The sequence below is a fragment of the Littorina saxatilis genome, linkage group LG6 (assembly GCF_037325665.1).
Source record: "Littorina saxatilis isolate snail1 linkage group LG6, US_GU_Lsax_2.0, whole genome shotgun sequence".
NCBI classification, from domain to species: Eukaryota; Metazoa; Mollusca; class Gastropoda; order Littorinimorpha; family Littorinidae; genus Littorina; species Littorina saxatilis.
Window position 1 is genome coordinate 24,827,365 of NC_090250.1, and position 16,859 is coordinate 24,844,223.

Here is a 16,859-nt window from a genome sequence, read left to right on the forward strand (position 1 = left end):
GTATGTAAACGTTTCAAAGAATTGTCTATTGTGATTTTTTGTCGATTTTGAATTGGGCCCTTCCATTTTTGTCCAGCCGGTTTTGAGGGTATCCTTAATTGAGCGGCGGTCACGTGATACCTGTAAACGTAATCTGTAATCCGAAAGGGGATCCAGATGGTCAAGTGAACGGCCTTTACTGGCATATACATTTTTGATGAAATGACACGGGAAATAATGCTTTAAATTGGGTGCGAAATCTGTTGCAATCATTTTTTTACCAAGTTTATGAAAGCTATGAAGAGGGTCAGCATCTAATGTTGTAAGATTTAGGCAATTTCGAAATCAGCATACAACAAAGTATATGTGAGTATGAAAAACGAACGTATCTGATGATTAAACACGATTGTATGGCAAACGTTTCTCCAGCTTTGGAACGTAGGGGAAGGGAGGGCAAGTCGACCCCCTCGGGTATGTCGTCCCCCCTCGATTTTGAGAACATGACACTGCAGGGGTGATTATCATCGATTTCATAAGCCAGAGTTACCCAACCTGAATCAGTTGAAGAAAAAAAAATGTCGAAAAAAACGGGCCCAGCAAAGCGGTAAGTCTTTGTCAATTTTGATGGTTTCCACTCTAAAATTGTTGCACGAAAAAAAACCAGTCAGTGCATGGGAGCCGCTGATTCGTAAAATGCACCAGATCTGCAAAAAAGCTTTGGCTTTCATAACAACTAGTCGAAAGTTATAGATCTCAGGCTATCCCAGGAACAATGGTAAATAGCAATGTTCAGCGAGTACCATGATCGGGTAATTCGTCCCCCCCTAGTAGTAGGCCTATTAAACTATTTCACGTTCACGCAACCTGAAATGGGCGACACAAATCAATTACAAGTCCAATTTGTAAATATATTTTCCCATTTGCTTCGCTTTGAACCAGAGCAACTAATAAGTATAGATGTTTGAACATCTATCCCTTCAAATACTCACCCTCCCTGCATAGCCAAGACGTCGATCGACTTCTGACGTAGGCCGACTCATTATGACGTCATTCTCACTTCCGATTAACAAAACTGACACAGAAAAGTTACTTCAGTCAATTTCATATGTCGAGGTGATGCTATTGGGTAATATGAACAACCTTTTCCACCTGGACGAATTACCCGCCCCCCATGGACGAGTTGCCCTCCATGGAGGGCAAGTCGTCCATGCTTCAGGATTTTTTTCTTTTATATTTTATTTAAAAACCGTGCCAGTTAGATCGTTCATATTCCACACAACGCTTACAGTTACACGAAAGAGAACACACCAGGTTTTACAACAAAAACAATATTTTTTTTAAAAAGACGAGAGGTATAAGCTGCATTCGTTAGAGGGGTCGACTTGCCGTCCCTTCCCCTATCCCTTGATTTGTATTGACGTCAAGCCTGTGACGTCATTTGTAAGATTTACGTAAAACAATGTTAATTCCTTTTTGTTTACATGTATTGGCGGGTTTTCTGTGATCATAAATAACTTTAAACCGAAATTGTAGTCGCAAAAGTAACAGAGTTATTCCAGTTTTAATAACAATACTCCCATTTTTTAAGACCATACCAGGCACAAACATGACATCATTCAATGACATAATTGCACATGATGGCTGCCATTACAATAACTAGAAACACCCAAACCTAACACATGGAAGCTTAAACTTGCTAAAAACAACAGAATTAAAGAGGATTCTTTTTGATAACACTGTTTCGTTCAGATCACGGAATATATTATGTGTATTGAACATTTTGTAAATTGTGTTAGTTTATTTTTACGTGAATAATTATTTGACGTGGCATTATGTAGGTTAAAACGATGTAAAGTGTATTAGTATATTTCGGTGTTAATTATTATTTGATTTGGAATTGTCTACAGAATAATGTATTTATGTATGTTTTTGTGAGGCGTTTAGAACTGTTTTAGGATTTGCGCCACATAAATACCTTCATTATTATCATTATTAAAGATCTTGTTTGTCTTCTAACTCCTGTAAGGAACTACTGAAAATATGCAATTTACGTGGTACAGTAGCCTGGTGTATCTTTGTACAGCAGTGTCTTCTACTTTTGTCAAAATCCTTCAGCGTGCAGGTAGAACCGTCCACGTTTCCGTTATCTTTTATTCAACGCCAACGTTTCCCAAATCGATCTCTCCAGGAGTTTAACTTGAAGCGTCAAAGTGAAGCGACAGATAGATAGATAGATAGATAAATAGAGAGAGGGGGGACGAGACACTGAGGTAGACAGACAGAGGTAAAGATCTTGTGCGAGCTAAACGTATTGAATGCTGCTAGTTGGAAACGCAACAGGGACTGTTGCTACGATTCAAAATGATTTCAATCATGTCACAAGCTTTCTATAAAACTGTGTGGCTTTGAAACAGGTTTTTTTTTCATCATGACGGTTCCCGTATTCAGCTTACTGAAAAGTTCCATGTTAACAGGAAAGAATGCAATTTACTCACTACTTGCAAACACCCATACAACTTCTCAGCACGGCCGAGGTAGAGGACATGGGGAAGACCAAGAGGGTGTGTGTGTGTGTGTGGGGGGGGGGGGGGACGCGGGTCGCTGAAAATAGAACCAAATATAAATACCCTCCATGGTGAGAAACGCAAGGTAAGCCATGCAGCCAGAAACAAGGTAGCAACAATACGGATCCTGGCCGATCGCCCACGTGCCGTGACCTGAATTTTGCATTCTCCTCTCATGAATGTTGCAAGTCCCAATTCCATGTGCTGGTCCCGGGGTCAGCGGGCAACACAGCTTTCCATTAAAAGGTCCGCTCCTGTAATCAATACCGATCTGATCTCTCCCATCTCACCTACACCTTGGCTTCCGCGTTTTGGTTCTGGTTCGTTGAACACCCGTTTAGCGCCAAGCAGAGGCCAAGCTGATCGCTTGAGAGTTATGAGGTTATAGGTCTGGAAAGCTGTTATTGTGTTGCTCGTTGAACACCCGTTTAGTGTCCTGCAGGGGCCACGCTGGACGCTTGAGAGTTATGAGGTTAAAGGTATGGACAGCTGTTATTGTGTGGCTCGTTGAAAGACCGTTTAGTGTCCAGCAGAGCTCTGACTGAGGTTATAAGATCAGGTCTAGAAAGAAAGTTTTTTGTGAGGCACGTTGAGTGATCGTTTACGACCCAGCAGAGATGTCACTGGGTGTTTGAGGGTTATACGATTCATATATAGGTCCGGATAACTTGTTACCTTTTGCCTTGTTGAATGATCGCTTAGTATGCATATGAGATGTGATTGAAAATGAAGAGTTATGGGGTAAAGAGTGAAAAGCTGTTATTCTTTGGCTTAATGAATGGCCGTTAAGTTTCCAGCAGTGATGTGACAGGGCGTTCCAAATTTATAAGTGCTCTATTGGCTTTGCCGTGAGAGCGTAAAACGACATTAATCATCAGTGGGGGTGGGGGTCACACAAGTGCTGTTTACTGCTTATTTGGCGGCTGCGTTGAAGAGTTAAAGAGTACTGCCTGGATAGAAGAATGCACTGGACGATTTATTATAAACAGAGCCGCTGCTGTCGTTGAAATCATGTCAGCTTAGATCATCGACGATATTGCAGTTGTTGTTCCCCGTGAATTTAAGTTGCACTCTAAAGTGCTGTTCACATGGCAGACTTGCAACCAACTTGTGACCAACTTTCAAGCGATTTTAGTCGGCGGCAAGTCAAATCAAAATCGCTGCCCATGTGAACAGCACACACTCGCAAACTAGTTTTAAGCGGCGAGTCTCGCTGGACTTAGCCTTTCGGGATTGTCCCGTTGACCTCGCTGTTTTCAGGCGAAGGGAAGGCTAGAGCCACAGAGACGTATACGTCTATATTTAACTCAGTGGCTAGAGCTAACCAATCAGTATGCGCGATAAGAAAAGTCTGGCGCGAGTCGTTTGCTTGTCACGGCTGAGTCGGGCAGTGCTCAACTGGGTTTTGAAGTCTGGCGCGAGTCGTTCACGAGTCTAGCGCGAGTCACTGGGGATGTTCACATGGCATACTTCTCACCGATTCGGCCTCAACGACTCGGGAGCGATTTTCAAACGACCAAAGTTGGTCACAAGTTGGTTGCAAGTCTGCCATGTGAACAGCACTTAACTTGAAGTGTTCCACCACTGAATACCCTTTCCCTAACCAGTTTTGAGCATTGTGTGACAAGCAAAGTTCTACATACAAAAGTCGTCCACATGGTAAACACTAATATGTTGGAGGGTTTGAGGATTGGACTTGCCCGCTTGCTTGCTTGTTTGTTGTATTGATCGATTAATTGATTGATTATTTGATTAAATGATTGATTGATTGATTTGATTTTAGCAGAACTCCATTAAGTAAGATCACCTGTGATTTTAGGCAATATGAAATTCAACACTGCCCTTCTATGGGAAAAGTACGGTTCAAAATCGGGAAGTCACACATAAGAACAGCTATGTACTGAGTACAATAAGGTGAACAGTTCAAAACTCGAGGGTTTGAGGATTGGACTTGCCCGCTTGCTTGCTTGTTTGTTGTATTGATCGATTAATTGATTGATTATTTGATTAAATGATTGATTGATTGATTTGATTTTAGCAGAACTCCATTACGTAAGATCACCTGTGATTTTAGGCAATATGAAATTCAACACTGCCCTTCTATGGGAAAAGTACGGTTCACAATCGGGAAGTCACACATAAGAACAGCCAGTTCACCGCTATGTACTGAGTACAATAAGGTGAACAGTTCAAAACTCAAAAGACCGGTGGTGCCAGCTGTACTTTTGCAGATTATTACACCGTCGGGACCGTTAACTGCAACTTTCTCTGTAATGCAATCCTAATGCACAACTCGCGTGTCTGGTACCAATTTTACGCCGTCTGAACGGATATTGTTCGCTTTGGGTGGAATCAGTCTCTCTTGCATGAAGAACGGTTACGTATAGGTTTAATCCGCTACGCTGACATTTTGTGACAGAATGAAATCATGCCTGTAGAATCGAATTCCCGGTATAATTAGTGAACCGCAAATACAAGCCTTTCTAATATCCATACAACCGCACGACCTCTCCCCACAGATGAAAATGCCCCGCTGTCAAGTTTTCTGAACGTCTTCTTCTTCTTCAGCGTTCCAGAATTGTCTGGTTACGTGTGAGCTCGTTTGCCCATTTGGGTTCCCCACATTATACTCTGAGAGCTTAGTCAGCTCACTCCGCTTTTGTTCCGTAGGCATGCTGGGTATTTTCGTGTTTCCATAACCCACCGAACTCCGACATGGATTACAGGATCTTTTCCGTGCACACTTGGTCTTGTGCTTGCGTGTACACACGAAGGGGGTTAAGTCACTAGCAGGCCTGCACATAAGTTGACCTGGGAGATCGGAAAAATCTCCACTCTTAACCCACCAGGCGGCAGCGACCGGGATTCGAACTCACGACCTCCCGATTAGGAGGCCGACGTCTTACCACCACGCCACTGCGCCCGTCTAAACGTCTAAAGACTCATTCCTTATTTTAACCACTATCAGCAATGCTCACGCAGTAGCCCCCCAAAAGTCGTTAGTTTTAACAAAGGTTAGTTTTTCAGATTGCTGATTGAACCTGTTTTACGTCAACTTTACATGAGGATGTCAACTACAAGAATAAGTTTCAATCATTCAAAGAGAAACTCTACCCCAAACCATTTGTTCAAAGTTCTCTTTGAAGAATTCACATCACCTTATGAAATTTAACACTCCTCTTCCTAGGATAGACTTATTTAAGTCTAGTCTAGTTTATTCAGGTGGCCGTCTCTGGAACGCTCTTCCGAATGCCTTACGGGAAGCTACCAGCACAGATTCTTTCAAAAACAAATATATATATCCCATTTAATGAAAATAGTATATTCTTGATTGTTATATCCTTTGGGACACAGTCACTCACTTTTGATTTATAGTTTTGTTCACGAAATTATGATGTTCTGCATACTATCCATTGTCTCGCAGAGTTGAAGTATTATTGCATAGTATTCTGACTCTAATTGACTTGCAAATTTTTGCTTTGCACCTTGTCATGAACATTTATAAACTACAATGTTTCATATAATGCACTTATGTACATAAACTTAAACTGTTTTACTAATTATGTAAGTATGTAGTAGTAGTTATTAAGGGCAGGTGGGCCAGTGCAAAATTGACCAAATCGTTCAAAACACTGTTTTGGGTATTTTAGCAGATTATGTTTCCATAACATACCTATCATCCATGTGTGTCGGTGTTTTTGTCAAAAGTGTCCTATTTATCTGTCAATAAAGACAAAATGTGAACATGTGTGGCATTGATTGTCTTCTGAAGTCGATATTCCCCCGCCAAAAAATGTCTCATTTCAAAGGCTAGTTACGGCTTTGTCCTCAGCAAAACAGTGCATTCACGACATACGAAACTGCGCAGCAGCTCTTGACCTATAACATGACATCAGTGTTTTGATGAATGTTCCATTCACTCAGCCACTTGTCCGTTGCAAAGGCAGCAATCGTAATCGAACGGAAATGTCCTTTTTTGGAAGGTACTCGACATCCATTGGTTCGTTTCATAAACCGAAATCGGGAACCAGTTTACTTTGTGAGTGCGCATGCTCAGCTTACGAATTTTGCATACGGAAACTACCGAAGAGACTCTCGGCCATGACGGGAACACCCGAAGTTCACTCGGTTTTACAACATCCTGGTTACACATCAAACGATCGGTGACAACTGAAAGCGAATTTTTCCTTGAGAAACAACCTTTGATACGATAACAATGGCTCGAAATAAGAAAGAGGACAATGTCTTTATTAGTTCGGTTAGCAACAACAAGTAGTTCCGCTGGTACTAGGCCAAAGTTTGGATTCTGTCGGTGTTTCCGATACAGAGGAAAGCTTTGATCTCCACGCAGATCCACAGGTCGCCATTTCCGAACACGCCATGCAGCACACTTTTTACGTCTCGGCACTGGCTTGCTTTGCGCTGAATTTGAGTCAGTTTCTGTGCAGTATCTCCTCGACAAGCAAGTTGAGCATTTGCTACGCAAAAAAACAAAAACAGGAGAAAGTATCCAACATCAGTCAGATTATCGGTAATGTTTGCTGGGCCTGCCATTTCCCGAACGAAACTGGATCAGCAACTGTTTGTATCAATCTGCACTTTCGTAAATTCCGTCACTGTCTTGACGAACTGTGTCATTTTCTTCACCGCGATACACAGTTCATTGCGAAGAGCTTCCTCAGTAAGTCGTTCAGATTCCACGTACGATTTGTTGTCAAAAAACAACTCAAACGAAAGTTTCAAACTCATCATCCTCCATCTTGCTTGTCGAAGCACCAAAGTACTGTATCGATGTAAAAACAAAAGCAGAAAACTTCGAGGAAACCAACAAATCGACGAGATAACGGAAGGAAATAAGTCTCGTTCTGGCTCAAGTAAGTTACCGTTAAAAATACCGTTATTCTCGCATGCAAATACAAACGAGAATCGGGTCATTGATACACGTTTAGCGCTGGGGCAGTATCCCCATGCTGGTTGACAGAGGGAAAGAAGGGATGGACGCATAAATTCTCTGCTGGCGTGCTAAAGGCTAAGTAGTTTGCAATTCAAATAAACTAAGCTGTTCATTCATAACACAGTTTTGTCCTTGTGTGTCTGTTTCAATAGTGTTTCTGTGGTGTTCAATCTTCAATGTCGTTTTTCTCAGTTCAGCCATTTTGCCTACGGTTACGTCTTGGGTTACGCGATTTCTCTGGCTGTAATTCAGCTAGAGCAATATTTTCTTTTGTAGTTTGTGCAGAATATAACATTCTGGGGAATTACGAAGGGATTTTGCTGAAATTTTATTATAGTCATGTCCAGATTATTTCAAAAAATAATTTCGCAAGCGTTACCCTAAAGTTTGACAGTTGTAACAAAGAAGTGTTCCTAACTCCAAATATAAATATAATAAACAAGATCTGCTTCGTAATCCCCTAGAGCATACCCAGAAGGATAAAATAAGACAATAATTAGAAGTGTGACAATCACATCTGATGAAAATCCGTGTATCTCCTGTACTCCACTTTTGTCTGTATTTTGACCGTTTTTGTCGCGTAAAACAAAAACCAGCAACCGAAAATACAAAAAGTGACTATTCTTTGTCATCATTTGTTCATTTCTTTCATAAAATAACATTCAGACACAATAAAACATTCAAAATAAAAAAAAAGGTAGTGCACTGGCCCACCTCCCCTTAAAGAATTGTCATTGTCATTGTCATTGTCTCTCTCTCTCTCTCTCTCTCTCTCTCTCTCTCTCTCTCTCTCTCTCTCTCTCTCTCTCTCTCTCTCTCTCTCTCTCTCTCTCTCTCTCTATCTATCTATCTTAAACGTAGATAAACGTACTTCATTGATTTTATGGCATGTCTTATGTAAATGTACTAAATGGTTATTACTTGCTACGTAGTTGTTTCTTTTATACTATTCCTCAATTCACGAAGACTTTTTACGTGCTTTTGGTTGTTCCAAACTTGTGTTCATTATGCATTTGATCAAAATGTTTTATGTTTATTTGTGTGGTTGCTTGTTTGTTTGTTTGTTTGTTTGTTTGTTTGCTTTGGTGTTTAAGTCTTTTTTTATTTGTTTGTTTGTTGTTGTTTTGTTTTGCTATTTTAACATTTATAAAACGTATTATCTTTAGATTAGTCCCTCCCATGGGCGAGGGCTGGATGTAAACAAGAAGAGCAAACGCTCGATCGAGTCACTTTCGCAGTTCTGAATATTATATGAGGCATCAGATGGACAGGAAGAAATTGCTATTCACAACACAATGCATACCTGAAGAATTCAAGACATACCTGTGACCTTGAAAAAGGTCAAAGGTCACCAAAGCAGACGTCAAAGTGTAGAGGTCACTGGGAGTCACGTTCACATAAAATTTGAGCCCGGTCACTTTTATAGTTTCCGAGAAAAGCCCAACGTTAAGTTGTGTGTTGCCAAACAGAAAAGGCTAGTTATCTCCCTTGTTTTTCTGATAACGTTCGTAAAAGGCTACAGATGTAAAGAATAATCCTACAAAGTTTCAATCACATCCGATGAACTTTGTCAAAGATATAAAATGTCTAATTTTTCCTTTGACGCTGACCTGTGACCTTGAAAAAGGTCAAAGGTCAACGAAACCATCGTTAAAGTGTAGAGGTCATTGGAGGTCACGACTAAACAAAATATGAGCCCGATCGCTTTGATAGTTTCCGAGAAAAGTCCAACGTTAAGGTGGTGTCTACGGACGGCCGGCCGGACAGACTAACACTGACCGATTACATAGAGTCACTTTTTCTCAAGTGACTCAAAAAGCACCTGTTTGCTTATACCATTACCCTCGTTAATAAAGAATCTCTCTCTCTCTCCTCTCTCTCTCTCCTCTCCCCCCCCCCTCTCTCTCTCTCTCTCTCTCTCTCTCTCTCTCTCTCTCTCTCTCTCTCTCTCTCTCTCTCTCTCTCTCTCTCTCTCTCTCTTTCTCTGTATTTGTTTATGTCTGTCTCTGTTTATACTGACGCATCCAAAGGTAATCATTAGGGGAGAGATATGTATGCATTCCTTTTAAGATGTCCATAGTTCAACAGAAAAAGTCACTTTCACTTGTCACGGGGTGCGGCGAGCCCCATAGATTCACTTAAATCTCTTAAATTATTCTTAGTACACAAATGATTCACTTTTTCAAACAAAACTTCATACTTCAACAGCATAGGTATTTACATACATCTCTAACTATCTAATTCAACAGTGTCCTGGGTTGATGCAACAACAGATAAGGAGCGTGTGCAAAGAGAACCAAGTCAGTAAGTTAGTGTATGTCAAGAAATTTGACAGGGCAAAGTGTTCCAAGGTTCTTTCTCTGTCATGTAAATTGTCAACGCGAACAGTCTAACGAGCGTATGTTTGACGTCATCCACTTCACAAACACTTGAAAAGTGAAAGGTTAGTTTTTTCAGATTGCTGGTCGAACCTGTTTTAAGTGAACTTTAAGTGAGGATGTCAACTAAAAGAATGCTAAATAAACAATGAATCGACAAAACTAGTTGACAGAAGATTAACTCTCAACAGTGCTGTACGTGATTCTACCAAAAAAGGTTAATATGGGCATACCATACGTGCAGGTTAATCACTGCACGCACACGCCACGCGCACACACACACACACACACACACACACACACACACACACACGCACGCACGCGCGCGCGCGCGCGCGCAAATACATTTATCACACAAAAAGAAAATAACGTACCTGAGGGTATAAGCTGAAAAACGCTGTATCTTCCAGCATTTCGTCGAAAACAGATTGGTCTGAAACAAAAGACAGAACAGTTATAAATATACAACACAATCAGTTCCTCATCAGTAGGTGTGCTTTTGTAAACTGTTTGGTTTGATTTGAGAGTGTTTTTTCTGTTGTGGTTGGGGGGAGGGGGGGGGGGAGGAAGCGTGTTCTTCCCACAATTATCCCCCACGTTACAATATTGCCATCGTCATCACCATTGTCATCACAAAGGTAGTTAAACTTTAAATCGAACATGTATATATATATATAATCCCCTTTCGTGACAGCTTTTCTATTGGTTGCACATGACAGATGAAGGCGGTCTAAGGTGAAAAAATCAACTGTGATGAGCAGGCTGTGATCACAATAACTGGATGAAGGTAACGTTATTATATAGACTGAATTGAGAAGTCGTATATATATATATATAGATGAGGGGGGGAGTGGTAATATGGCGTGGGGGGTGGGGGTGTTAGGGGGAAATATGTCGGAGAGACATGCAGCGTGCGGTTGGTTTGGTTTGGTTTGGATTTTATTGTCAATAGTTTGTGCGATTCAAGTTCACATCAAGAAAATGGTTTCAGCAAACAATGCAACTGCAAATCCCAGCAATAGCTGGCTACCCGTTCATTGCTGCAGTAGCGGCTATCGCCAGTACCATCAGACTGGAAGGGGGAAATTTAAGTGCCCAGTAACCAGTTGCCACAGTTCCCGTAAAGACCCGTCGACAGGCGATGGCTAATGGCGAGCGATAAGGCTCAAGACATCAGTCCAGGCACCATCTGTTCCACTTTGGCTCCACCAAGCATAATCATCAACTCAGCCTGCTCGTAAACGGGCCATTAACGGTAACCTAAGCCTTTGTTTCTGTGAGAATTATGGACACCCCTTCTCGTGTTGTCTTCAAATTGCTTTTGATGTGGTCCTTACGCTGCTTGGTTACCACAACAGTAAGAACGCAGTATTGGCGTTAACCGGTAATTACCGGTATTTTACCGGTTGAAATGAGAAAATACCAGAAACAAAATTGGCTGCCGGTGTCACGAACAGAAACCTCTGCTGAACAATCCTTCTCATTGCGGTCAATGCGCATGCGCCAATCTTGGACTTAAAAAATGCGACCCTTTGACCGAACGAACCATGGGTACAATACAATACAAACCAAATGGGTATCATTTATACAGAAATTCAGAGAAAGCAAATCGTATGGGATCCAAAGGTAAAGTTCTACACTCTACTCTAACGAGCACACGAAAAAACTCGTCTCCAGTTCCAGACAATCATCCAGGACATCGGAGCCAGAGAAAACATTGACCAAGGTCTGGCATGGGGCATAATTCCAATCTCCCCCCTGGTCACCCGAGCAGACTTCAAACAGCAGCGGCGGAAATAATTATCGAGCACACTTGTTTATTTCTGTCAGGCACCGCGCACGTTCTGACTGTCCTTCAAAGACTGACCTGCAAGTGTGGGTGCTCACTGTCATTGTTGTATACATGTAGTTCTTGTTGCGCACTCGGGTTTCCGTATATTTGCACTTGTCTCTCCGGAGCGAAGGTAACGGTAAACGGGGGATTGACCAGGGTGCATGCTTTCTGTGTGTTCGTACGGAACTTTTAAATACACACATGGCGCCCTTGCATTGTCGGGACAAAACGTGATCTGCAATAGGGTCCCTTCCCCCCCCCCCCCCCCCCCCCCTCTGGAAATGTTAAGTCTCTCTCTCTCTCTCTCTCTTTCTCTCTCTCTCTCTCTCTCTCTCTCTCTCTCTCACACACACACACACACACACACACACACACACACACACACACACACACACACACACACACACACACACACACGGTTTCATAGGCTCCCTCTTCCTCCTCCAACACACCCGTTTTCCACCCAAAAAGCCTAGAAGGACAGGCACAGTGGTGAGAGAGCTTAGCTTGTGTACGCTGAAAGGGGTATGTACTGACAAACTAAGACGAAACCCCGGGTTCAACATTTGAGAAAATCAATCCACGTAGCCATTACCTATTCTTCGCTGCTTCTTTCAATCCTCTGTACATATTTTATGGCCAAACTTTATAACCACAGATACTTCTCCCTGCCACAATCGTTTTCATACACTCACACTGATTTATTCCAAGTCGATACTTAACAGACCCAACTGGCTACACCTATAAAGAGTTTAAGCTCAAACCATAAAACTATAAAAGGCGCCATGATTTTAATCGAAACATCGACACCAACCTCCACCTCTGGTGCCTTGGTGACTGGGAGCTCGAGCACAACAGCCAAACCTCTTTCGCGGCGGACCCTTTCATTTATTTATCATTATTATTTTCTTCTCTACATTATCTAAAGTCGGGTAACACCCGGGAACATGCCACTAATGGTTTAACCGTGAGGGCGTTAAACAACATAATTTTATAATCATCAATCGAAACATGGATTAACTTGTGATGATTTGTGTATATATTATATGTCTTTGTTTGTTTTGTTTTTATAGTTTTTTTTCTTCTTCTTTTTTTCTTTGACTGTATTATTATTTGACTGTATTATTATTAAACAGGTAGTACGTTCATAATGAGCTCATTGTTTGCTTGTGTTGTCCTTGTAAAAAAAATATTTAAAAAAACACAAGCAAAAAAACATGGATGAACTAAATTCAAAGACAACCCTTTCAAGGAATCCACCATAACCGAAGTTAATGGAGTATGTATGCGACTCCGGATATTCGTCTCAAGAAATCCTTCTGAACGTAAAAAACGTCAAAGACAAATAGGAAGAAAGTTAGAAAACAAGAAGAACAAACGGCTGATCGACTCCCCGTCGCGTTGGTGGGGTGCAGCCGCAAGGTTAAGTGGCACGAATGTGGCCTTGACAGACAAGGGTCAACCCAGTTGCTACAATGCGTCAGGTTAACCAAAAGGTAAACACTCAAGCCGTGTATCAAAGCTCTACTTTTTTTTAACCCAAATTTGACCCTGCTGTGACCTTGGAATTTGACACGGGTCAACAAGATCTTCGTCGTGTCTAGAGGTCATCAAACGCGTACGCTACAGGTGCATGAAGTCTAAAAGCTCTAGACTGATTCATAAAATGCCGATAAAATCTCAACGTTGAGGGGTGTTTTCGGCCTAATACTGCTTAGAAATAATTTTTTAAAACGACAAGGAACAGAGTGTACGTGAGAAATAAACCCAACCCTCATACTTAAGATGGTCGCAGCTGTCTCCAGAAAAGTTCCCCACATAGAGAAGAATTTAAGATAAAATCACAACACATCTGACAATCACACACACAGGACTTGAAGTCATGTCATGCTCTTTTTAAATGTGGTTTAGAAAATAGTTTCGGAACGTTTAATGACTTTACCTGTATATTTCTGTTGTTACGTTTTAACTCGCACTAGCAGAGAGCTTGAATCCCTTTTGTAAGCCTATTTTGCCCGACGTCTCAATGATTATTTAAGCCGTTATTTGTTGTGAGTTGTACTTGCTGGAGGGTTTAATTTGTGAAGAGTGTAAGTCTCTCTGGTTGTCCTCTTCCTATATTAAATAGTGCCTCTACAATAAAGCACGCACGCCGCCCGTATGCACACACACACACACACTGTCACGCACACGCACACACCACACACACACACACAACACACACACAATTACATACATACATACATACATACAAACATACACACAACCAACACACACCCATCACCCCACATACACACGTAGACTCGTCCTACCTCTCAAACTTTGCCCGAATTCAACCAAAAATAACAAATAAAAAAATAAAGAAAAAAAGAAAATCGTGGGAAAAGACTCAACCAAGGGGAAGAAATCAGATTTCCTGTTGCGAAAGCAGCATGAATGGACCATAACGATCTCCGGGACGAAAGAGCATTAAAGGGGGTTAATCAGGAAGGAGGCCACAATGCCAAATATCGCGATTTCATGCCAAATCTGCGGCTATCGATGAACGTTTAAGCTCTACTGACGTACGCAATAACCCCACCTTTTGAACACCGTGTGCAACCAAGATGCGTCATTACTTCATTCAGTAAATCGTTACATTTATTCCTCTGAGACGTCTTTTAGGCTATGCTGTACTGGTCATTTTTAAAACCGTCACGAAAACACTTAACGCGTGTGAGAATCGAAAGTGAAAGAATGGATATATGGCCTGGGGAGACGCGTGTGTGGGTGGTCTCTTTTCTGTTGTTGTCTTGCAACTCTGTCAATAAAGATTTAAATGTTCCCAAGCATGGGTCGAACGAACAAAAAATAAAAGTTAAAATTCCACAAAAGCACACTGTTGTTTTTCTTTTCTTTTTACTTTATTTTATCTGTTTAACACAACCAACATGTAAATTGACTTTTTGACTGCCACCCCAGACTTTAAAAATGTGACAGTGCTATTACTATTGCATAGACAATTACTACAGTCGTCCAGACAGCTTCGTGCAAATCACACGAGAGGACACAAAGACCATCACTGATGTGACGATCAAAGAGATGGGGAACTTCCCGGAAGGCGTGCGGTTTTTTTGTTTTTTTGTTTTTTTAATCTCTTTTGTGTGTTTTGCTGTTGTTGGTTGTTGTTGTTTTTGTGTTGGTGTTGTTGTTGTGCTGTTGCCGTTTACTTTAATTTAATTATGTGGCGGGTGGATGCACAAGTCTAAGTTTGCCCTATACTTTAAACGCAATTACTGCAGCTTGTTCCATAAGGGCACTTTAGGCTAGGGAGTAAGAGTTGAGTCAATAACAGGTAAAAGCCGCTGATACCAACAGTACTGATACTCTTCTCTCTGACGGTCCAGGTAAGCACTCTCCATGGCATGTAAATCATGCGGGGCTTTTGACTGCATTCCCATTCAGACGTTTGACACTCATCTCAGCTACAAAGTTGAGATAACCTCAATCACAATCTTATCATTTTTATTTCCTACCCCTCGGCAAATCACACCCAGGTCTAATTGAGAATCACTTACTTGTCCAGCTTGCACCCCCCCCCCCCTCCCCCCCACCTCTCCTGCCCCTTCTCCGCCCCTCTTTCCATATCAAACTCAATCTTCCCATTTTTATGTCCAACCCTCCGTCAAATCACACCCAACTCTATCGACAATCACGTACTTACCGTGTTCCACCCAACTCACCCTCCCATCCCCGCAACCCCTCCCCCCCCCCACCCCCTCCCTCTTCCTCTCATTCAAATACTGATCGAAGCGATTCGATACCGGAATTCCTTGGTTAGGCGAGATAGCAATAAATTGTATTGCACTTCAATCTGTTTCGACACACACTACCGACCCTTCTTTTCGACCTTGCAAACAACGGTTCCATAAGGCCAACAAAAAAATAGTCTGTTTACGGTATCCCGACCGACCCTATTTTTTCGCGCGACCCTAGACTTTTTTTTTTTGGCATTTGGAGAAGAAAAAAATATTAAATTTTTATTTATTTATTTATTTTTTTTTTTTTTGGAAAATAACTTAAAAATATGGTATTTTTGAGAAAAAAATAAAAAAAATAAAAAAAAATCCCGACCTACCGACCCTATTTTTTTTGCCTATGTTACCGTAAACAGACTTTTTTTGTGTGTGCCTAAGACAGTATTCTTGAGATAAGGGTACTGCTTTTGTGAGGGCTTTCACGACAGTAAGTCTTTCAGGTAGTAATTTTCTTGTATTTGTTATGAACCTTGGATCTTTGCCTCAAAGGGTCGATTGTCAGTGGGCTTAATTTGTATCTGAAAGTGAGACACGCGGGTATGAGAGTTGATTTGAAAGGAGGAACGCAAAGAGACAGTTCTATCCGTCCTTCGGCGATTTAGCTAGCTCTTACTTACAGGAAAAACAATGTATTTACTGATCGATTTATGTATAGATATCAATGTATCAATTTACTCGTCAATTATTAATTTGTTTTGTTTGTTTGTTTGATTGATTGTTTGCTTGTTTGTTTGTAGGTTGGTTGGTTGGTTGGTTGGTTGGTTGGTTGGTTGGTTGGTTGGTTGGTTGGTTGGTTGGTTGTTTGATTGATTGATTGATTGATTGATTGATTGATTTCTTGATTGATTGATTTCTTGATCGATCGATCGGTATGTCGGTTTGTCTGTTTGTTTGTGTGTTTTTGTTTGTTTGCTTTTTTGTCTGTGTGCTTTTGTTTGTTTATCCTTATCTTTCTTTGTTCGTTTCTTTGTTTTTTTCCTTGTTTGTTCTAAACTATAAAGATGCTCACATATATCACTCCTGCAACCACCATCAACTCAAACTCACATCTTTCAGATCAGCCCCAAAATGAAAGAAGTGTAGACTACCCCTAATATTGGTCAATACTCACACTGAATTCGGACCGTGAACATGAAATCCAAAAACGCACTGTTCGTATTACCCAAATATATATCAAATACTGACAGGAGAGAAAGAAAATACAACCAGTAGGCTTAATATATATATGAATCACTCAATCAGACATAAATTATCTTCTCCAAAAAAAGTTTCAATAAAAGTATTAAACAAGAGCATTTATCCTACATACGTGAGAGAGACACTCGTGAGATAATAATTGTTCAAATCACACGT

The 16,859-nt window shown here is 41.2% G+C and overlaps 1 protein-coding gene across 2 annotated transcripts in view; it reads right to left on the reverse strand.

The window, feature by feature from the left end:
• LOC138968812 (putative methyltransferase NSUN7) overlaps positions 1–16,859 on the reverse strand; it is a 70,693-nt gene that overhangs the window by 34,703 nt on the left and 19,131 nt on the right. For both annotated transcript variants that reach the window (XM_070341459.1, XM_070341461.1), the window contains exon 3: positions 10,250–10,308. In XM_070341459.1, coding sequence (XP_070197560.1) covers positions 10,250–10,308 — 59 coding nt within the window. The remainder of the gene's footprint in view (positions 1–10,249; positions 10,309–16,859) is intronic.